General features: G+C 64.0%; 3 protein-coding genes across 24 annotated transcripts in view; 2 read left to right on the forward strand and 1 right to left on the reverse strand.

Annotated features, from left to right (window-relative positions):
* PLEKHG5 (pleckstrin homology and RhoGEF domain containing G5) overlaps nucleotides 1-9,774 on the forward strand; it is a 43,445-nt gene extending 33,671 nt beyond the window's left edge. For 8 of the 12 annotated variants that reach the window (XM_059691424.1, XM_059691422.1, XM_059691427.1 and 5 more), the window contains 19 exons: nucleotides 176-278; nucleotides 661-721; nucleotides 1,034-1,125; nucleotides 1,514-1,650; nucleotides 1,911-2,056; nucleotides 2,746-2,931; nucleotides 3,019-3,207; nucleotides 3,504-3,599; nucleotides 4,442-4,492; nucleotides 4,716-4,865; nucleotides 5,237-5,347; nucleotides 5,477-5,626; nucleotides 5,706-5,843; nucleotides 5,999-6,118; nucleotides 7,129-7,261; nucleotides 7,354-7,472; nucleotides 7,573-7,772; nucleotides 8,235-9,011; nucleotides 9,570-9,774. In XM_059691424.1, coding sequence (XP_059547407.1) covers nucleotides 176-278; nucleotides 661-721; nucleotides 1,034-1,125; nucleotides 1,514-1,650; nucleotides 1,911-2,056; nucleotides 2,746-2,931; nucleotides 3,019-3,207; nucleotides 3,504-3,599; nucleotides 4,442-4,492; nucleotides 4,716-4,865; nucleotides 5,237-5,347; nucleotides 5,477-5,626; nucleotides 5,706-5,843; nucleotides 5,999-6,118; nucleotides 7,129-7,261; nucleotides 7,354-7,472; nucleotides 7,573-7,772; nucleotides 8,235-9,011; nucleotides 9,570-9,732 — 3,122 coding nt within the window. In that variant the 3' untranslated portion in view covers nucleotides 9,733-9,774. Of the gene's footprint in view, nucleotides 1-175; nucleotides 279-660; nucleotides 722-1,033; nucleotides 1,126-1,513; nucleotides 1,651-1,910; nucleotides 2,057-2,745; nucleotides 2,932-3,018; nucleotides 3,208-3,503; nucleotides 3,600-4,441; nucleotides 4,493-4,715; nucleotides 4,866-5,236; nucleotides 5,348-5,476; nucleotides 5,627-5,705; nucleotides 5,844-5,998; nucleotides 6,119-7,128; nucleotides 7,262-7,353; nucleotides 7,473-7,572; nucleotides 7,773-8,234; nucleotides 9,016-9,302 lie in introns of those variants that run through there. The other 4 variants (XM_059691430.1, XM_059691431.1, XM_059691423.1 and 1 more) reach the window with 3 other exon arrangements.
* A 150-nt stretch (nucleotides 9,775-9,924) lies between these two features.
* On the forward strand, nucleotides 9,925-15,135 carry TNFRSF25 (TNF receptor superfamily member 25). Of its 4 annotated transcripts, XM_059691445.1 has the most exons (10): nucleotides 9,925-10,505; nucleotides 11,014-11,134; nucleotides 11,246-11,380; nucleotides 11,672-11,839; nucleotides 11,949-12,027; nucleotides 12,679-12,734; nucleotides 12,831-12,938; nucleotides 13,509-13,546; nucleotides 13,967-14,147; nucleotides 14,302-15,135. In XM_059691445.1, exons 1-10 carry the CDS (start codon nucleotides 10,464-10,466, stop codon nucleotides 14,673-14,675), a joined length of 1,302 nt encoding a protein of 433 aa, XP_059547428.1. In that variant the 5' UTR covers nucleotides 9,925-10,463; the 3' UTR covers nucleotides 14,676-15,135. The 4 variants fall into 4 exon arrangements, with proteins under 4 accessions (XP_059547428.1, XP_059547425.1, XP_059547426.1 ...); XM_059691442.1 differs by having other exon boundaries at nucleotides 12,679-12,938; XM_059691443.1 differs by having other exon boundaries at nucleotides 12,679-12,938; nucleotides 13,512-13,546.
* The window catches only part of ESPN (espin), a 28,897-nt gene continuing 22,591 nt past the window's right edge, over nucleotides 15,136-21,441 (reverse strand). For 4 of the 8 annotated variants that reach the window (XM_059691414.1, XM_059691413.1, XM_059691419.1 and 1 more), the window contains one exon: nucleotides 17,916-20,189. In XM_059691414.1, the coding sequence (XP_059547397.1) occupies nucleotides 18,366-20,189 (1,824 nt within the window). In that variant the 3' untranslated portion in view covers nucleotides 17,916-18,365. Of the gene's footprint in view, nucleotides 16,016-17,281; nucleotides 17,294-17,374; nucleotides 17,455-17,915; nucleotides 20,190-21,441 lie in introns of those variants that run through there. The other 4 variants (XM_059691415.1, XM_059691420.1, XM_059691416.1 and 1 more) reach the window with 2 other exon arrangements.

The following is a 21,441-nucleotide window of genomic DNA, read 5'->3' on the forward strand; positions in this document are numbered from 1 at the left end:
TGATGAGAATCATTGATAGGCTGCCACCTGCACGCCCCCCACTGGGGATCGAGCCTGCAACCCAGGCATGTGCCCTTCACCGGAATCGAATCCGGGACCCTTCAGTCCCCAGGCCTATGCTCTATCCACTGAGCAACACCAGCTAGGGCACAACCCGCCCCGTTTTACCCTAAAGGCTCTGTCCTGGCCCGGAACGTGTCCACGCGGTCATGCCCCCCACGCACCAGCCCTGCAGTGGACCTGGAGGAGGAGGAGGAAAGCTCAGTGGACGGCAAAGGGTAGGTGAGGGGAAGGTGGGCGAGAAGACACTGGGGTCCCAAGGTTGGGTCTGAGATCAGAGATCCAGGGACCAGCGGCTTCCGAAGGGCTGACTGGAGACCCCTCCCTGTCTCTGCGGCTGCCTGATTCCTGGGGGAGGCCACCTAGCCTGAGCCAGCCTCCTGGCTTCACGGACTAGGTACCCCTGGCTGTGATTCCTGTGGTGGCCACCAGAGGGCGCACAGCCCCTCCTGGGCCCTGGCCCGCCTGAGGGCACCTGAGTTACTTGGTCACTTGGGGTGTTTGTTGGAGGTGTGGGTAGGCAGCCAGGGCCCACTCACAACACATCCTGGTGAGGACCCACTGTGTTTCCAACCCCTGTCCTCCCTGGCTCCCCTGCAGGGACCGGAAGAGCACAGGCCTGAAACTCTCCAAGAAGAAAGCCAGGAGGAGACACACCGATGTAAGGAGGCCCCGGCTGGCAGAGGGCCCTGGCAGGCTCAGCCTCACCCCCAAGCCTGGGCCTGTCTGCTCTGCCCCATGTGTCCCTCCCGCGCCAACTGCCCTGTGGCCCAGCGCGGCCCACCTTAGCCAGGTGGGGCATGCTGCAGGAGCTCTTCCCTCGGGTCTCAGGGACATTGGCGGCCTGGCCTCCCCGGGACACAGGCGGCTGGGGACTCCCTGCATTCACTCCCCTGCTGGGGTCCCCTTCTAGACCCTGGGGTGGGGAGGGCAGGAAAAGGGGGCACAGAAGCTGAGACCCATGTCGTCTCAGGACCCAAGCAAGGAGTGCTTCACCCTGAAATTTGACCTGAATGTAGACATCGAGACGGAGATTGTGCCGGCCGTGAAGAAGAAGGCGCTGGGGTAGGGCCTGGAGGGCCTGCGTGCGGAATGGGCTGTGGGCAGGGGCAGGCTCCTGCACAGTGACTGTGTGTGTCTGTGAGCATGTCCCCCAGCTGTGGGCAGACCCTCCCCTGTGGTGTGACAGGCCTGTGCACCCGTGTGAGCAGTCCCACCCTATGTGCGTGGCCCAGTCCCTGGGTGTGGACGGGCCTGGGACAGTGTCTGCCCTTACGTGCAGGACACACCTCTGTGGTGTGTGCGGGTGTGCACATGCACCTGTGCGTCCGTGTGCTTGTGTGTGACCCCGTGGGTGCTCCCTTTTCCACTGGGAAGGCGGGTGGAGCTGGGGCCCTGGGTCGGGCGGGGGGTGTGACTGCCCCCTGACAGACACAGCTCCCGTCTGGGGCAGGGAGGTGCTGCTGCCCATATTTGAAAGGAAGGGCATCGCACTGGGCAAAGTGGACATCTACCTGGACCAGTCCAACACCCCCTTGTCCCTCACCTTCGAGGCCTACAGGTTCGGGGGACACTACCTGCGGGTCAAAGGTGAGCAGCTGGCTGGGTGGAGAGTGGGGGCGCCTGGCTGGGCCTCCTGGAGATGAGCGCTTCTCCCAGGCTCAGGTTCCCATTGGCAATGGCCCTGCGCAGGCTCATTACCATACAGGTGTCCGCTGGGCGGTGCAGGGCGGGGCCTCGGGGAGGGCAGCTCGGCCTTGGTTTGGATCCTTGGGGAGAGAGGACCGAGCCCCCTCTCCCACCAGACCTGGGTGTTGAGGACCTCTCCTTGCCCCCTAACGCTGCCCCAGCCAAGCCGGGGGACGAGGGGAAGGTGGAGCAGGGAGTGAAGGACTCCAAGTCCCTGAGTCTGCCCATCCTGCGGCCAGCCGGAGCCGGGCCCCCGGGCCTGGAGCGCACGGACCCCCAGAGCCGCCGGGAGAGCCTGGACATCCTGGTGAGGAGGAGGCTGGGGACGGGCCCCGGGGAGGTCAGCTGGGCCCTCATTGCTCCTTCCTGGGGCTTTAACCTCCCCTCCTTGAAAACGGGGCTGGCTCTGGGAACAGGGGGCCCTTTTCCGATCTAAGGTGGTAGGTCTGTCTCCGAGAGTCTGCTTGTGCCCAGCGAGTGTGTGTGTGTGTGTGTGTGTGTTGAGTGTGTGTGAGTGTGTGTGTGTTGAGTGTGTGTGTGAGTGTGTGAATGAGTTCGTGTGTGTGTTGAGTGTGTGTGTATGTGTGTGTGTGTTGAGTGTGTGAGTGTGTGTGTAAGTGTGTGTGAGTGTGTGTGTGAGTGTGTGTGTGTGAGAGTGTGTGAGTGTGTGTGTGTGTGTGTGTGTGAGTGTGTGTGTGTGTGTGTGTGTGTGTGTGTGTGTGTGTGTGACGGATCCCCTTGGAGCTGTGTGAATGTTCTCTCCCCGCCTGCTCTGCGCTGTGGCTGGGAGGCTGGGAGTGGCCCAGGTGCATCTGTGTCTGGATCTTCCAGGCCCCAGAGCACACGTGTGTCCTGGGAGCCGTGGCACTCCAGGACCCACACGGCCTGCAGAGACCCTCCCACGTCACAGCCTGGTCCGAGGTCCAGGAGACCCCCCATGGGGCGGGGCTGTGGGGACCAGGGCAGGGCTGGCCTTGACCCCCCTTCCCTGGCCAGGCCCCTGGCCGCCGCCGCAAGAACATGTCAGAGTTCCTGGGAGAGGCGAGCATCCCTGGGCAGGAGCCCCCCGTGCCCTCCAGCTGCTCGCTGCCCAGCGGCGGCAATGACAGCTGGAAGAACCGCGCCGCCAGTCGCTTCAGCGGCTTCTTCAGCTCGGGCCCCAGTGCCAGCGTCTTTGGCCGGGTATGTGGCCCCGTGGGCCCTGGGGCAGGGCAGCGGCTGGCCCTGACCCTGACCCTGACCCTGACCCTGACCCTGGTCTCCTTTCAGGAGGTGGACAGGATGGAGCAGCTGGAGGGCAAGCTGCACGCCTACGGCCTCTTTGGGCTGCCCCGGCTTCCCCGGAGGCTTCGCTTCGACCATGACTCGTGGGAGGAGGAGGGGGACGAGGAAGAGGATGAGGACGGTGCCTGCCTGTGGCTGGAGGACAGCTGGCGGGACCTCATGGATGGGCATGAGGTGGGTGCCACCCACAGCCGCCTCCTCCCTCTTCCGGGGCCCTCCTGAGCACCCAAGTGACAGGATGTCCCCAGGACAGCCCTGTGAAGCTGTTGTCATCATTAACCCACTTTGGGGAGACTGAGGCCAAGTGCAATTAGTGTGCCATTTAGACGTCCTGTTGGTAGAGGAGGGCCCAGAACTTGGGGGACCCCTGAGTCTCTATCAGGAAAAGGAGGTTACATGCAAGGTGGCTCCCCTCCCCACTTCCTGGCTGTCCTGCACCCGCCTCCTGGCTGACCCCTCCTTCCCCACAGAAGCTGACCCGGAGGCAGTGCCACCAGCAGGAGGCGGTGTGGGAGCTCCTGCACACGGAGGCCTCCTACATTAAGAAGCTGCGGGTGATCACGAACGTGAGTGGGGCCCAGAGCCACCCCATCTGCTCCCTTTGGATGCCCCCCTCCCCCAGAAGAGTTAGGGCAGTGATGGCGAACCTTTTGAGCTCGGCGTGTCAGCATTTTGAAAAACCCTAACTTAACTCTGGTGCCGTGTCACATATAGAATTTTTTTGATCTTTGCAACCATAGTAAAACAAAGACATATTTTTGATATTTATTTTATATATTTAAATGCCATTTAGCAAAGAAAAATCAACCAAAAAACTGAGTTCACGTGTCACCTCTGACACGCGTGTCATAGTTCGCCATCACTGAGTTAGGGCCTTTGCAGAAGGGGCCGTTGCCAGGCCACCAAGTGGGAAGGAAGCGAGCAGGGCTGCACCTGGGAGGGCCTTCCGGCAGGTGTGTGGGTTGAGCTGAATTAACACGGGTCTCACGCTTTGATTCGCTCATTCAACGGCTATTCCCGAACACCTGCTGTGGGCCAGGTGCCCAGCAACCCACACCCTAGCTGTGGAGACAGCGTGGGTAGGCGCTGGGGCATGTGTATGTAGGGACTTTGATCTGGGGGGTGGGGAGCACCTGGCCTGGGCTTGGGGGTTCAGGCAGGCCCCCTCTGAGCTGAGACTCAGAGGCTGAGCCAGGGAAGAGTGGAGGACAGCTTCCTTCCAGGTGGGGCCTGGGCAGGGCGACCCTCCGGGGGCCATGGGGTTTGGGCGTTTTCTGAAAAGGTGAACCCTCGCTGCCCCTGGGTGCCTAAAGCCTCCGGGGAAGCGAGAGGGGTAGAGGGGAGCCTAAGAATCTGGGTGGGGATTCGGGACTGGCACCCCCAAGCTGCAGCGCCCGTACTCCCACAGCTGTTCCTGTGCTGCCTCCTGAACCTGCAAGAATCAGGGCTGCTGTGTGAGGTACGGCTGGGCCTGGGGGAGGGGATTGGGATGGGGGCGGGGCTTAAGCAGGGGTGGAGACGGGAGGGGCGGGGCTGGAAGAGGGTAGACCTACCAGTGGTGTAGGTGAGGCGTGGGGCGTGGCTTCAGAGGGGGGCTGAAGAAAGGGAGAGGACGAACGGGGGCGGGGCTCACGGGTCGGGGAGGCTGGGGGCGGGGCCGAGCGCACCTCCCGCCCCGCCAGGTGGAGGCGGAGCGCCTGTTCAGCAACATCCCGGAGATCGCGCGTCTGCACCGCGGGCTGTGGGGCAGCGTGATGGCGCCGATGGTGGAGAAGGCGCGGCGCACGCGGGCGCTGCTGCAGCCCGGCGACCTCCTCAAAGGCTTCAAGATGGTACGGACCCAGCCGACCCGGGCCGGGCGGGGTGACGCGGCAGCAGGGCTGGGCGCCGATCTCATCTGCTCATCACCCCACCTCCCCGGGAGTAGTGGCCCCGCCCGACTCCTAGAGGTCAGAGGCAAGGAATGCCCAGTCGGTCGCCCGGGTTGGACCCCACCTGGCCGTCTGCCCTTGCTCCCTGGCCGAGGGGGTCACGCCCGCCGAGCGGCAGTTTTCTCCTACGGAAAAGAGAGAGGATAGGCTTGTCACCTGCGGGGTGGTCGGGGTGGTCGGGGTGGTCGCGAAAGGGCCAGGGAGCGCTTGTGCAGGGCCCGGCCCGCGGGGGGCGTCAGTAAAGTAACCGGTGTGCGTTCTCCCTGCGCCAGTTCGGCTCCCTCTTCAAGCCCTACATCCGCTACTGCATGGAGGAGGAGGGCTGCATGGAGTACATGCGCAGCCTGCTGCGCGACAACGACCTCTTCCGGGCCTACGTGACGGTGAGGGCGGCGGGGCGGGCTGGTGGCAGGGCGCCGGTGGCCCACCTTGGCTGCTGGTGCGCAGGAGCTGGCAGGGGGCGGGGCCTGGGATCGGGGCGGGGCCTGTTCTGAGCCCCTCCCCCCGCGCAGTGGGCCGAGAAGCACCAGCAGTGCCAGCGGCTGAAGCTGAGCGACATGCTCGCCAAGCCCCACCAGCGGCTCACCAAGTATCCGCTGCTGCTCAAGTCGGTGCTGAGGAAGACGGACGAGCCGCGGGCCAAGGAGGCCGTCATCACCATGGTAACCAGGGCGACACGGTTCCCTCTGCGGCCGGGCGCTCCCTGACCCTGGGTCTGAACCAGCCACTGTCCACCCCCAGATCAGCTCCGTGGAGCGCTTCATCCACCACGTGAACGCGTGCATGCAGCAGCGACAGGAGCGGCAGCGGCTGGCGGCCGTGGTGAGCCGCATCGACGCCTACGAGGTGGTGGAGGGTAGCAACGACGAGGTGGACAAGGTGGGCGGCCTGACCCTGCTGGGAGGGAGAGGGGCCAGACTGGCAGGAGGGAGGTGCTGGAGTGAGTCTTGCGTGGGGACTCCTCGCTGAGCTGGGAGGTCAGCCCTGACCCCCCCCACACACACCTGCGCCCCCCCCCACCCCCCCACCCCCAGCTCCTGAAGGAATTCCTACACCTGGACCTGACCGCGCCCATCCCTGGTGCCTCCCCCGAGGAGACGCGTCAGCTGCTGTTGGAGGGCAGCCTGAGGATGAAGGAGGGAAAGGACAGCAAGGTGACTCTAGGGGCCACCCCGTGTGCAGGGCCCCTGCCCCGCACCCGCTTGCCCTGCAGGTGTGGGCCACCTCCTGGGTGGAGCCAGTGGTTCTCAGCTGCCCAGTCAGTTGGGCGGTGATTCAAGAACTAGTGACCTTGTGGTCTGTGAGGGATGATTATCTGCCTGCAGTTGGCGCTTTACAAATTCAGCAGCATGGCCACAGCCCGTGGGTGCCTGTCTTGCCCACTTGATGCCATGTGGTTTCTGGTGGGAGGGGGCACACTCCGTTAGCAGGCCAGGAACAGACGCTTGCACTGAGCTAGTAATCTGTCACGCGCCATGTAGCCCAGAGCCTGCAAGTCAGGATTTTAAAGTTGCCTCCCAGCGGCTAGTCGGCCTGTGTACTGAAGGATTCCGAGTCGACTCTGGCCAAGGGCACATGCAGGCTCCATCCCCAGCAGAGGGCGTGCAGGAGGCAGCCAAGCAATGATTCTCTCTGATGTTTCTCTCCCTCTCCCTTCCTCTCTGAAATCAATAAAAATATTTTAAAAATAAAATAAAATTTACCTCCCTTTCCTCTTTAATATCAAGTTTTAATTTAAATAAGTCACAAGTCTATAGCACAATGAAAGAAAATCGTCTTTTCCTTTTTTAAATTGACTTCAGAGAGGAAAGAGAGAGAGAGAGAGAGAAACATCAATGATGAAAGAGAATCACCTATGGGCTGCTCCCTGCACGCCCCCCACTGGGGACTGAGCCCACACCTGGGCATGCGCTCTTGGCCAGAATCAAACCCAGGACCCTTCAGTCCACAGACCGATGCTGTATCCCCTGGGCCAAACCAGCTAGGGCTTGCTCTTCCTTTTAATTCTGCTCTCACATTCATGGCCATGAGGACAGGGGAGGTGTTTGACCAAGTCTGAGTGCCCCCAGGAGAGGGCGCTGCAGCAGGCAGGCGGAGGGTCCCTGCCTGAGGCCCCAGGACCCTGGCTCTGACCCCTGGCCTCTCCTGCTCCCCCTGCCCCCAGATGGATGTGTACTGCTTCCTCTTCACGGACCTGCTCTTGGTGACCAAGGCAGTGAAAAAGGCTGAGAGGACCAAGGTCATCAGGCCGCCACTGCTGGTGGACAAGATCGTGTGCCGGGAGCTGCGGGACCCTGGTGAGGAGCCCGCCCCCTGCCCCTGGGCCAGGGCTGTGATGGGCGGGGCAGGCAGAGGTCTTGGCGGACACTGACTAAGAGCCCTTCCTAAGCAGGCTCCTTCCTCCTCATCTACCTGAACGAGTTCCACAGCGCCGTGGGGGCCTACACGTTCCAGGCCAGCGGGCAGGCCCTGTGCCGGGGCTGGGTGGACTCCATTTACAATGCCCAGGTGAGAGAATGCCGGGCGGCGGGCGGCGGGCAGGCGGGCGGCCTGGTGGGGCTGCGGCTCACAGCCCACCTGCCCCTGTGGACGCCGCCCCCGCCTGCAGAACCAGTTGCAGCAGCTGCGTGCGCAGGAGCACACGGGCAGCCAGCAGCACCTGCAGAGCCTAGAGGAGGAGGAGGAGGAGGAGCAGGAGGACGAGGAGGAGGATGAGGAGGATGAGGAGGGTGGGGAGAGTAGCACTTCTGCCGCCAGCTCCCCGACCATCCTGCGCAAAAGCAGCAACAGCCTGGACTCCCAGCACTGGTACGCTTGCCCAGGACCCCCAGCAGGCCTGGCCCGGGCAGGGCAGGCACTGCAACCTGGGGCTCCTGACCCCCAGGCTGGGCCCGGCTCCAACGCCTTTCTCGGAATGGCTTCACGCTGTGAACCCAGCAGGGAGCGGGTGTGGGTTCTGGTGTGGGAGCACCAGAGTCCAGGCGGGGCTGGCAAAGGCTTTTCAACTTGACGCCAACTCTGCTTCATTAGTAGCTGCCTGGAGCGAGCTGAGGGCGCTCAGGCTGTGTCCCACGGGAAAGAGCCCGTGATGGAGACGGATGCCATGCTGATGTCCGCTGTGGGCACAGGAGCTGGGGGATCTGGGCTTATGCCATGTTGGCCATCTCTGAGCCTCAGGCGGGCAGGGCCGAGGCTATGGGCCCCTGCTGTGCCCAGCCGGGGCTGCACGGGGTTCCTTTGCGGGGACATGACTCCCTTCCCGGCCCGCAGCGCCTCGGACGGCTCCACAGAGACCCTGGCCATGGTGGTGCTGGAGCCCGGGGAGACGCTGTCCTCTCCGGAGTTCGAGGGGGGCCCCTTCAGCTCCCAGTCGGACGAGATGTCCCTCAGTACCACCGCCTCATCCGTCACGCCGACCAGCGAGCTGCTGGCCCTGGGCCCCGGGGACGGCCGCTCCTGCTCCATGGACTCCGCCTACGGCACCCTCTCCCCCACCTCCTTGCAAGACTTTGCGACCCCAGCCCCTGCGGCGGAGCCAGCGCCCCGGCCCCTAGATTTACCACAGGCCCCCTCACCCCCGCCCTCGCCCCGCCTCCGCCGCCGCACCCCTGTCCAGCTGCTGCCCCGCCTGCCCCACCTGCTCAAGTCCAAATCTGAGGCCAGCCTCCTGCAGCTGCTGGCAGGGGCCGCCACCCAGGGGGCGCCCCCAGCCCCCAGCCGCAGCCGGTCGGAACTCTGCTTGGCTGCCACAGCCACCGGCACGAGGACTCGGGACTCCCCTCATGAAGCTGGGCCCCGCTGGAATTGTGGGGGCGCACCCAGCCCTGGCAGTGGCTCCCAGCCATCAGAGATGGAGGGCAGGACCGCCTGCCTGGCGGGGGAGCCCGAAGGGCCCGCCAGGAGGAGCAGAGAGCTGTTCTCAGGGGCCTCCCCCAGGGTCCAGCCTGAGCCGCCCCCCGGGATCTCTGCCCAGCACAGGAAGCTGACGCTGGCCCAGCTCTACCGCATTAGGACCACCCTGCTGCTGAACTCCACGCTCACTGCCTCGTGAGTGCCTGGCCCGGGGTGGAGAGGGCCGGTGGCCCAGCGTGCTGGCACTGGGGGCACTGAGCCCTGGGGGTCGGTAGGGGCGCGGTCATGGCTGGAGCAGGTGGCACCCAGGGCTATGGATGGAAGAGGGAGCCCAAGGCCTGCCCCAGAGCTTGGCTGAGGGTGTCTTCGGCCAGCAGTGGTGAGGGGTCAGAGGTCAGAATTGTAGCGGGGAGGAGAGGGTGGCTGGAGTCCCTCTGAGTGGCATCAGCAAAGGAAGAACTGTCTCTCCCCTCCCCTCCCCTGCAGGGAGGTCTGAGCAGAGGGAGGCCCCCAAGGGTGCCACTGACCACGGACAGCAGACAGCAGGCCTCCGGGGGGTGCGGCCCTGCTCCAGCTGCTGCCTGTGTGTGCACAAGCCGAGCGCCGGGCCGGACCCCTGCCGCCGCTGGGCCGTTTGCACTTGGCCAGACTGGATGGAGATGGAGGAGGGTTCGGCAGAGGCCCAGGCTCAGGATGGCCCCCACAGTCCCCACCGTCACTAACCTGCCCCCCCTACCCCCGCCCGCCCAGCAGGATTCCTCGTCCGCTATTCCCTGAAGTCACCAGCTTCCACTGCGCTGGGCTCCAGGGCCACCCACCTCCACCTCCTCTGGCCCCAGATGGGACAGTCGCTTGCCCTCGCCTCCCTCTCGCCCCCAGGCCCGCTGGGCTCGCTGTAAAGTTGCATATTTATTGAGCTTTGATTCTTTTATAAAGACTTGTACATACGCCACTGGAAGGAGGCCTCTGCTTTCGGAACCCACCCCTTTCAGGACTCGGGGACTGAGCTCTTGTCCCCCCATCTGTGGTGGGGCACCGGGGGAGAGACCGCGGGGAGCAGCAGTGAATTAGGGGGCAGAGGCCACCAGCCCAACACCCCAAAACCAACCCGTCCCCTACACAGCCATGAGGTCCACCATTAGGGCCCCTCGTGGTGCCTGCCTGGGCTGCCCCGTGAGCTTATGCCGGGGTGGGCGACCTGTCCTGGGCTCACCGGGAGTCTCTCTGGGGCCCCTCTCCAGGGGAGGGGCCCCTGCACCCACACCTTACAGCATCTGCAGGGGCTTGGCTCTGAAACCCCGTGGAGGAAGTTACTTCACCCCGGAGTGGTGGTCTCGGGGCTGAGGCTGGAGGCCAGGCTGGGCACCAGGGCAGCCCTGTGCTCTGTGCACCTTGCTGCCCGCCCCCTGCCACCCCTGTGAGGCCCCCCCAGGTCAGGGCTCCACTTCCAGGGCCCCTGGGCTGTTCCCCGACCCCTACCACGGAGGCAGGCAGGCTCACGGGTGGCAGGGGGCGGGCCCTGCAGCTGGGTGCTGGGCCGGAACTGCGGTGGGCAGGGCGGGCAGAGTGGGGAAGCCCCCGCAGGCACACGCCTGTCCTGCCCCTTCCAGTCGCGCTTGAGGGCCCAGAGCGGCGAGGCACCGGGCCATGGACCGGCAGCCCCGGCGCTGGGCCGCAGTGGTGGCTGCAGTGAGTGGGGATGGAGGCGGTGGGGGGTAGGGGGGCGGCCTCAAGTCTCTGGGCCTGGATCTGCGGGGAGGAAGGGGTCCCGCGAATAGCGAATATCTGAATCTTGCTCCCAGACTCGCTGGGGGTTGGGCAGGCCCTGCCCTCTGACCTAGTTAGAGGCTCAGCCAGGGCGCGGGCTCTTCCGACGACGAGAGGAAGCGCCCTGCCAGGGTCCCTGAGGTCTGGAGGCCCCGGAGGGAGACAGCGGGGTCCCTCGGGCGGGGGTGGGGCTGCCTGTTTCCTGCTGGAGGGGCCCTGTGAGGGGCTGGGGGAGCCTTCCTCTTGCCCAGCCGGGCCTGTCTCCCTGTCGCATCCCCACCCCCTGGGCACCCCTTCTGCCCAAGAACCTGAGAAGTGGGCTTCTCTGAGGGCAACATCCTGGGGCCTCTGACGCTGGGGAGACTGGGCAGGGAGAGCCCCGCGTGGGGAAGCCATGCTCACGCGGGAGCCAGCAGCCCCTGTCTCCCAGGCCCTCCTCCTGCTCCTGCTGGGCGCCCAGGGCCAGGGCAGCACCCCCAGCCCCAGGTGTGACTGTGCCCCCGACTTTCGGAAGAGGACGGATCCGCTCTGCTGCAGAGGCTGCCCGGCAGGTGAGTGGCTGCGGGGGGGGGGGGGGGGGGGAGGCTGGGAGAGAAATAGGGAGCACAGGGAGGGAGGGAGGGAGCCCCTCTGACTCTCTGACCCCAGCCTGGGCTCCACAGGACAGTACCTAGTGGCCCGCTGCACAGAGCCCTGTGGCAACGCCACCTGCGTCCCGTGCGCCCAGGGCACCTTCCTGGCCCGGGAGCACCACCACGAGACCAGCTGCGCCCGCTGCCAGGCCTGCGATGAGCAGGGTGAGGAGCTGCTGGTGTCCGGTGGGGGCCCTGAGGACAGGCTGTGCCTGCCTCCTTCTGAAGGAAGTGGCTGGTTTGGGCCACGCCCCTCAGGCCCTTCTCCTGACCCTGCCTCAGGGCGCCTTTCCCTCCTGGCCGCCATCCTGTCTGCACACACCTCAGGCCTGGTCTGTGGGGTGTGCACTTCCCTCTCCCGTGGGGTGGCCCTGTCTCTGGTTCTTTCCGCCTCTGTTCTTCCGGGGATCTGCCCCTAACGGCCTCTGCTCCCCCATCTCCCTGCACCCCCACCAGCCTCCCAGGTGGCCCTGGAGAACTGCTCGGCAGTGGCCGACACCAGGTGTGGCTGCCCGCCAGGCTGGTTTGTGGAGTGCCTGGTCCCACACTGCATCGGCAGCTCGCCCTTCCTCTGCCACCCGTGCCTAGACTGCGGGGCCCTGCACCGCCACACGCGGGTGCCCTGTGAGTACCCCCAACACGGGCTATTGACCCCCCACCTCCCTCTCCGATCTTGATCCCCCCACCGCCTCCCTCTCTCCCACCTTGACCCACCCCGTCTCTTGGTGTGCAGGTTCCAGCAGAGACACCGAATGTGGCACTTGCCTGCCTGGCTTCTATGAACATGGCAACAGCTGTGTGTCCTGCCCCACGTAACTTCCTGGCTGCCCTGGGCAGGGGGAGGGGAGCGGGGAGCAGAGCGGGGCCAGGGGCAGGGAGGAGGGGCCTTCGCCCTGTGGTGGGTGGGCCCCCTCTAGTCAGACATGTAAAGGGAGACGTGGATTCACCTGTGCCAGGCAAATATGCGCCCTGCGGTAGTCCTTGCAGCTGTGCGCGAGGAAGAGGATTTGGCGTGTACAGAGAGGGGCATTGGTGGTTTCAAAGCTTGGGCTGAGACTCAGGACCCGCCCCTGGTCCCCTGGAGGCTGTTGAGCAAGCGACTTCACTCCGATGTGTGGCGTCCCCATCTGAACCTGGGGGCGTTAGTGGTCCCCCGCAGAGCACCTCCCATCAGCAGACCCCCTTCCAGGTGCTGGGGTACACCAGGGAGCACAACAGGCGGTCCTGGTCCTATGGAGCTGGCCTTCTAGTGGCCCTCAATCGGGCCTAGAAGCAGCTCGATAAATCCTGGTTGTTGATATAGTTACTGGGGACACGGGCGTTTCAGCAGTCCTTCAGGAACATTCTTGGGTAGAGTGAGGCTCCCGGGGAAGAGGCCTGGAAGGGATGGAGAGGTCAGGCAGCCTGGACAGCCCGCCGGGTGGGTCCTCGGTCCCTGACCCCCCGCCCCCGCCCCCCCGCAGGAGCACCCTCTGGAGCTGTCCTGAGCCCTGCGCGGCTGCCTGCGGCTGGAGGCAGAGTAGGTGGCCTGCTGGGGACACAGCAGGAGAGCTGGGAAGGGCCGAGGGGAGCCTGGAGGTGGCTACCACCCAGCACCCACCAAGTGCTCCCTCAGTGTTCTGGGTCCAGGTGCTCCTGGCAGGCCTGGTGGTTCCACTCGTGCTCGGTGCCACCCTAACCTACACATACCGCCGCTGCCAGCCCTGCAAGCCCATGGTTCCTGGTAAGTGCATGCACATTTGCTCACATGTGCATACCCACACGCATACATATGCGCACACGCGTGCATATCCACGTGTGCATACACACACATGTGCATATCAAACATGCATGCCACACATGCCTGCATACCACCCCATACACATGCATACGCATACATGCACACACTCCTATGAGCCTGGGGTCAGGACAGGTAGCCAGAGCCCGCTCGGCCTGATGCAGAGGGGAGCTGGGGGAGTGCTGGGGTGTGTGTGTGTGTGTGTGTGTGTGTGTGTGTGTGTGTGTGTAGAGCAACCTGTGGGTCGCGACCCCTTTGGCGGTCGAATGACCCTTTCACAGGGGTCACCTAAGACCATCCTGCCTATCAGATATTTACATGACGATTCATAACAGTAGCAACATGACAGTGATGAAGTAGCAACGAAAATCATGTTATGGTTGGGTCACAGCATGGGGAACTGTATTAAAGGGCCAGAGGTTGAGAACCGCTGGTAGAGGAACCCAAGCGAAGCGGGACCAGCATCCAGGTCCAGGAGCCCTGCCTGGTCGCTGGTTAAGCTCTCTTGTCTCTCAGCAGATGGAGCCGGGACGGAGGCCCTGACCACCCTGCCGGTGAGAATCCCAATCACGTTCTGGGTGAGGGTGAGCAAGTGCCCGGGCCTCAGCCTCTGGAGCTCAGAGGTCGGGCCTTATCAGAACTCCCGGTGCCCAGGGTGTGGCTGGCATGGAGGAGACCTAACAAACACGTGTGCCAAGTTATGAGGGAATGAGGGCAGCACGGGCCTGTCCTCGGGCGGTGGCTCTCAGGAGGCTGCGGTCCTCAGGTTAACAGGAGCTAACCGTTCAGGGGGATGATGCCACCATGGCAAGGGCAGGGGCTGGGGACTCCAGCAGAGGACACAGCTCTCCCGTGGGGCCGGTGAGAGGACATGGCCCGCCCGGAGGCGGCCCTGGGGGTGCTTGCCGGCCAGACTCCAGCAGAGCCATCTGCTAGGTAAGCAGGGCTGACCTGGGGCCTCTCTTGGCTTCCAGACCACCCACCTCTTGCCCCCTGAGAGTGCCCACCTTCTTTTGGTGCCACCCAGCGGCAGTGAGAAAGTCTGCCCCGGCCAGTTGGTAGGCCACAGCTGGACCCCTGGCTGCCCCGAGACCCAGGAAACGCCTGGAGCGGAGGTGCCATGGTCCTGGGACCAGCTGCGCAGCGGAGCTCTGGGTAAGAGACTTCACCCCATCCGCCCAAGTCCCAGGTGAAAGCTGTGGTTTCCTGGGGCGCCGCTTGCCCACTTCCCGTTCCCTAACTAACCGGGAGGACCTCCCAGGCCCTGGCCACAGACCGCATTCCCAGGGTCTCTCTGGTCTGTCCCCAGGCCCGCCGCCGCCGCCGCCGCCGCCGCTCTCGCCAGCGCCCCCTGCAGGCTCGGCGGCCGCCACGCTGCAGCTGGGCCCGCAGTTCTACGACGTGATGGACGCGGTGCCCGCGCGGCGCTGGAAGGAGTTCGTGCGGACTCTGGGGCTGCGCGAGGCCGAGATCGAGGCCGTGGAGGTGGAGGTGGGCCGCTTCCGCGACCAGCAGTACGAGATGCTCAAGCGCTGGCGCCAGCAGCAGCCCGCGGGCCTGGACGCCATCTACGCAGCCCTGGAGCGCATGGGGCTGGACGGCTGCGCCGAGGACCTGCGCAGCCGCCTGCAGCGCGGCCCGTCCGCCAGCCGAGGGCCCCAAGGGCCCTTGCAGAAGCCTTAAGTACTGTTACTTACGCGTGTAGACATTTTATGTCACTTATTATGTGCGTCTCTGGCACGGCCCTGCGTAGCAGCGCCAGCCGGCCCCGCCCCGCCCGCCCCCTGGGGGCCGCTGAAGGCAGAGGCGCGGCGGGGAGCACGGGGAGGGGTTAGGAAATGGCTCGGCTGGCGCTCAGCCTGAGTGGGCCGTGGCTGTGGTATTAAATCGATTAAGAAAAGCTGCCGATTGGTGTCTCCACGGGCTGGGGCTGGGGTATGCAGTGGCCCAGGCTTGGTTTCCTGGGGGCGTCGGAAGGGCCTGAAGGCTTGCCAGCCAGAGTCTGGGACGCACGGTGGGAACCAGGGTGGCCCTCAGCGCCCCAGCCTGGCCCTCCCGCTCCGCTGTGGCGGCTTCCCCGTTACCCCGGGAGGGAGAGGAAGGCGGCGGCGGGGAGCGAGAGTGAAGTGAGCGAGGCCGGGCGTCTGAGAGAGCTTTAATGGGGGAGCGAGCCGGCGGGGGCGCGGGGCCGGGAGGCAGCAGGCAGCGGGGGTTCGGGGCCCCTGGTCCTCCTGGCACCCCACCACTGCAATGAAGGGGACGAGGTGCTGGGGCCTGGCCGGGGAGGCGCGCGGAGGTCACGGGAGCGACAACTCCGTCTTGACGGGCAGTTTTTATCGTTTCTGGTAAACAAATGACTGAGAGGAAACCCTCGCGGGGATGGGAAATGCGGCCCCGGGGCCGGGCGGAGATCTAGGTCAGGGCGGCAGGAAAACCCCTTCCCTTCCCTTCCCGAACCTGGCCGGCCTCCGCCCAGGATGTGCCGGCGACGCGGTTCCGGGGTGCGGGGGAGGGGGCTGCAGCCGGTACGGTCCCGCAGGAAAACCAAGTCACCACCCACGGGGCTGGGAAGAGCTCTGCACTCGTTGACATTCAACGAACATGCAAATATATGTAAATAGCCATGCAAATAAGCAGCATCTTTTGCGTCAACAACTTGGGCACTTTTTCAGGGCGACTGTGGCGGGTGGGCGCGCTCCGGCCCGTTCCGGGGCTTGGGGTGCGAGGGCGGGGGTCAGGGGAGGGGTGCCGGGCCGGAGGGGGGTGGCGTGGCTCCCAGCGGGTCCGTCCAGGCTGGGGAGGCTGGGGCAGGGGCCGCCTCCTCCCCGCCCACCCCGCCCCAGCTGCCGAGGAGCGGGAGGGAGCAGCGTCTAGTCTAGTACTTAGCGATGTCCCCCTTCTTCAGGATGATCTGTCGCTGCCAGGGCGCCAGCTTGGTCTCGTCGTAGCCCAGTGTCCGCAGCTTCTCCGACTGCTCCTTTTCCCGCTGCAGCTCCTCCTGCTTCTGTCGCTCCTCCTCTTTTCTAGACACAGAACCACCGCAAGGGTGAGGGGGGGCCAGGCGCCTGGAGGGCTCAGCGGCGGCCAGGGCTGCGCCACCGAGGGCAGAGGGACTGGTGGGAGGGTTGGCAGTGGCTTCTAGGGGCAGAGGTGCTAGGGGACTGGAGCCAGGGGCTGGGGTAGGAGGCAGGCAGAGGGGATTGCTGGGGACAGATTGGGATTGCTGGGGCGCTCCTAGGAGCTGGGTGAGCAGGAGGCCGTGGCTGGGTTTTTGCTGGCTGGGGTTCACTGGAACAGGTGCTGATCACAGTGAGGCTGAGGGTGAGGAGGGGTGGTTATGGGGGCGGGGGATGAGATTATTGGGGAGAGGACCTGAGTGGCTGGGGCTTGAGGATGGACTCTGGGGAGCAGAGGGACCACACTATTGGGAGGCAGGGGCTGGGTAATTATGGACAAATTATTAAAATGTGGGGCAATGGGGGAATATGGGAGACGTCTGTAATACTTTCAACAATGAAGATAAATTTAGAAAAACAAAGCACTTTTTGTTTTCCAGGAAAAAAAAACCCCACACAACACAAAAGTGTGGCGGCTAGGTCTGCACTGCTAAGGCAGTCACTGAGCAAATGGGGCTGCTGAGGGTTTGAAATGTTAGGCGTGAGGTGTGCTGCAGCCATAAGGTGCTCATGGCATCGCAAAGACTTAGATTTCAGCGTGCAGGGCATCTCAGTAATAATTTTACATTGACTATATATTGAAGTATACAATTGAATTTTGATATATCGAGTTATATAAAATATACTATAGCCCAGCTGCTGTTGCTCAGTGGTTGGGCATCCACCTATGAACCACGAGGTCACCATTCGATTCCCCGTCAGGGCACAGGCCTGGGTTGTGGGCTAGACCCCCAGAGGGGGGCGTGCAGGAAGCAGCCAATCAATGATTCTCTCTCATCATTGATGTTTCTCTCTCTCCCTTCCTCTCTGAAATCAAAAAAAATACATTTAAAATATATTATGAAAATTAAGTTCACCTATATCTTTTTTTTTTTTTAACTGAGCAGAAAGACTAGGTTAATGAGGGAGAAGGGCTGGGTAATTGGGGACGCGGTCATTACAGCATAAGAGCTAGACTCTGGGGACCGGGTCTAGTTGGGGGGGGGGGGCTGCTGGCATTACTAGAAGCAGAGAGGCTGCGCTACGGGCCGAGTGACAAGGGGATGAGCTCAAGATGGGACTAGATGCAGGGGCAAAGGAGGGGAGGCAGGTTGGGACCAGCCCCTCACTCACCGCTTCTGCTCCCTAGAAGGAAAAAGAGACAGCATTAGTTGGTGCCACCACTTCAGGGACATGATCCAGACACCCCGCCAGACCCCAGCTCACCTCTCCTCTTCTAGCTTCTTCCGAAGAAGGTCCCGCCTCCAGGCGGGCATGTTGGCCAGCCGGGCCTCCTCTTCCTCCTCCTGAAACACACAAAGCTTCAGGGTACCACGGGCTGGGAGGTACGGGCAAGAGGGGGTGCATCCCCAACTGGGGGGGCCTGCAGGAGTTACAGGAAGAGACCCTTTGATACCTTTCTCTAGGGCAAGTGGATGGAGGAGCCTGGCCACACGCCCCTTGCAAGGGGCAGGCGGTCCCTCTCTCCCCCTATAACTCAGGCCTGTGTCCTAGAGGCGGCGCCGAAGGGTCAGAGCTGAGTGCAGGCGGTGAGAGCAGGGAATGACAGTCCCCATACAGGCAGGTAGACAGATGGACCCAGGCCTGTGACCCACGATCTTCAGCCAGACCCATACCTGGGCCCCTGCAGACCCTGCCAGCTCTGAGAGGCTCGGGCTGGGCCCTGGTTCCTCCGTGAAGGCCCTTCCCAAATGGAGTAGACATGAACTTTACAACTGGGGGGGGGGGGGCATCCAACACAGGCAGCTCAGAGCGAAGGGTTTTATTATTCGCACCTTACAGAGGACACGTCACACCGAACACTGCACACCTGGCTCCCCAACCTTAACCAAAGAGGTAGCTGTGAACCCCAGTGAAATCCAGAGAGGGGTGGAGAGCCACACAGCCCCAAGGGGGACCCACAGTCCCTCGCTCAGAGGGGCTGCTCCTTCCACCTGGCTCCACACGGAGCCAGGCAAGGCTGCAGGGCCAGAGGGCACTCCTGGTTTGCCCTGTGCCATGCCTGGCCTATCCGGCCAACTCCCCACAGCCGGCCATGATGCGACCTCAGTGGCCAGGCAGCCTGGTCCTGGGTTTTCCAAGGCCACCCTCCAGGGTTCTTGGTTCGCTTCTGACTTCGGAGCGCATCATCCAGGCATCCAGGCAGACATCCAGGCCCAGGCTAAGGTGCGTGAGGGGAAATCCTGAATTCTGCGCCTCAGATGTCAAAAAGCTCCGCCTCCTTCTCCTTCCAGAAGGAGAAGCTGCGGTCGATGTACCGGCAGATGTCCTCGTTGCTGAACTCGCCCATCTCAGTAAACAGCTCCAGGGGGTCTTCAGCGGGGGCTTCGGAGCTAGGAGGGTCCGAGGGCGGGGGAGGCTCGGCTGGCGGGGGCGGGGGCTGCGGCGCAGGAGGCGGGGGCTGCGGGGCGGGGGCCGGGGCCTCCGGCTGCCCCTCTGGCCAGTCCGTCTGAGCTGAAGCAGCTTCTTGGGCCTGCTCCCTTTCCCCCTCCTCCCCCTCGTCCTTCTCCTCCACCTCTTTCTCCTCCTCTTCTTTCTTCTCTTCCTGCTCCTTCTCGGCCTCTTCCTCCCAAGGCCGCTGAGCGTCCGGGCCGTCTCCAAAGAACTGTTGCCTGAGATCCTCAAAGCCGTCGCTCCAGCCCCGCCGGCCAGCCTCCACCTCCTCCAGCACCACGCGGTGGAAGCGGCGGATGAGCTCCCACGGGTGGCTGCCCAGCCGGTCGAACATCTCGTAGCACAGCAGGTGGCGGAACTTGCGCTCCTCGCGGCTCAGGCCCATCTCCAGCAGCTGGAAGTAGCCGAGCATGAAGAGGTCCAGGGTGAGGCTGTCGTAGCGCGGGGGCGCGCCGCCGTCCAGGGGCGGCAGGAAGTGCTCCGGCCAGTACAGGCCGTGCGCCAGGACCGGGGCGCTGGGCTGGCGCGCGGGCACCTGCCGCAGGAGGCTCCGCCAGCGGCCCAGCAGCTTCCCCACCACCTGCCGCTGCTTCAGCAGCCGCTGCAGCCGCTCGTCGGGGCCCTCGCCGGCCGGGGGCTGGGGGGCGTCGGCGGTCTCGGGGGCGGGGCCGGCGCCCGCGGCCACCACGCGGGGCAGCAGTCTGCGAAGGCGCGCCCGGGCCTGGCGCCCGTGGCCGCCGAAGGTCCACTTGCGCCAGTGCTCCAGGAAGAGGTAGACGATGCGCTCCTTGCGCAGGTCGATGTAGTCCTGGACGCCGCTCAGCTCGGTGGGCAGCGGCGGCCTGCGCGCCAGCAGCTCGGGCTCGGGCAGCGCCGCCTGGCGGCCGGGCGCCTCGGGCGGGTCCGGGTAGCCCAGCGGCTCCGGGGCTGGCGGCAGGCGGTTGGAGGCGGCGGCGCTCGGCTCGCCGGGGCTGGCCGCCATGTAGTCCTCCTCGAGAATGGGTTCGCGGCCCGGGGCGCCGGGGGACAGCGAGAACCTGCGGCGCGGACCGCGCGGGGGTGGGGAGCCCTGGGCGCGCAGCTCGTAGGTGGCGCGGAGGTGCTTCACGGAGACGCCGCACTCGAGGATCTCGCGCGCCACGGCCTCGCGGCACCAGCTGAGCGAGTGCGAGCGGCCCAGGCAGAGCGGGCCCGGCCGCCAGGGCGCGTCGGGCAGCGGCGCCAGCGGCTGGCCCGTGTCGGCGGCCAGCAGCTCGGCCAGGTGCGTGGGCCGGCCGCCCAGCGCGGCCAGCAGCGTGGCCATGCTCTTGAGCAGCGTGGAGATCTTGCTGCACCAGGCGGGCAGGCTGGCGGCGCGGCCGTGCATGCGACGCGGGTCGACGGTGAAGCGCGGCGCCGACAGCGCGGCTGAGATGGGCAGCAGCTGCTCCAGCTCCAGCTCCAGCTGCTTCAGGCGCGCCTCCAGCTTCTGCGCCTTGTGCAGCACCTGCAGGTTCTCGATTTGCTGCTCGATGCGGAGGATGTCGGCCTCGGTCATGAGCTCGCCGAAGGGCCCGAGGACGCCGTTGTACTCGCGGGAGTACCTCCAGCCCTCGCGGGGGTAGCAGCACGAGCTGGCGGCTGTCAGCTAAGGCGGGGAAGACAAGAGAGGGGAGGGAGGCGGGTCTCCCTCTGGCCCAGCTCCCGCAGCGGCCGCCGGGGGGCGCCCTTTGCATGTCCCCGGTGGTGTAATGGCTCCGCGGGGCTGAGTTTGCAGGGACGAGCCGCGCCTGGCCGGCGGGCGATTACGTTGGGCGAGGCTTCGGCCCGGGCCGCCGCTCCGGGCGCCGGGCAGTGTCCACTTGGGTCGCTGGCGGGGACACAGCCGGTCGCTGGGTGCTGTTGCAGAGGCAGGGCGGGGAGATGGCTCCGTGCCTGGCCTGGTTGCTCATTACACCACCGAAGAACATGCAAAAGGCATTGAAGCTGCGACGCCAGGCGGCCCTCCCACCTCATCCAAGCTCTGCGACCTTGAGGCCAGATCCCAAGGAGGCCTCTCCTCGCCCCACACTGATACCCCTTCTCATCCTGTGGCCCAAGCCCTCTCTGTCCGCCATGTCGGTGTTTTAGTCCCAACCACAGGCTCTTGAAGGAGACTGGCCCTAGCTCAGTGATGGCGAACCTTTTGAGCTCGGCGTGTCAGCATTTTGAAAAACCCTAACTTAACTCTGGTGCCGTGTCACATATAGAATTTTTTTGATATTTGCAACCATAGTAAAACAAAGATTTATATTTTTGATATTTATTTTATATATTTAAATGCCATTTAGCAAAGAAAAATCAACCAAAAAACTGAGTTCGCGTGTCACCTCTGACACGCGTGTCATAGGTTCGCCATCACTGCCCTAGCTGGTTTGGCTCAGTGGACAGAGCATCAGCCTGCTGACTGAAAGGTCCGGGTTCGATAACAGTCAAGGGCACATGCCTGGGTTGCGGGCTCCATCCCCAGTACGGGGTGTCCAGGAGGCAGCCCATCAATGATTCTCATCATTGACGTTTCTCTCTCTCCCTCTCCCTTCCTTTCTGAAATCAATAAAAATAGATTTTTATTTTTATTATTTTTAAAAATATATTTTATTGATTTCTTACAGAGAAGAAGGGAGAGAGATAGAGAGTTAGAAACATCGATGAGAGAGAAACATCGATCAGCTGCCTCCTGCACACCCCCTGGGGATGTGTCCGCAACCCAGGTACATGCCCTTGACCGGAATCGAACCTGGGACCTTTCAGTCTGCAGGCCGACGCTCTATCCACTGAGCCAAACCGGTTTCGGCAATAAAAATAGATTTTTAAAAAAGAGGCTGAAGCTGTGGCGTCCACTCCTATTCCCACCCCCTCAC

Source organism: Myotis daubentonii, chromosome 3 (genome assembly GCF_963259705.1).
Source record: "Myotis daubentonii chromosome 3, mMyoDau2.1, whole genome shotgun sequence".
Classification (NCBI taxonomy): Eukaryota; Metazoa; Chordata; class Mammalia; order Chiroptera; family Vespertilionidae; genus Myotis; species Myotis daubentonii.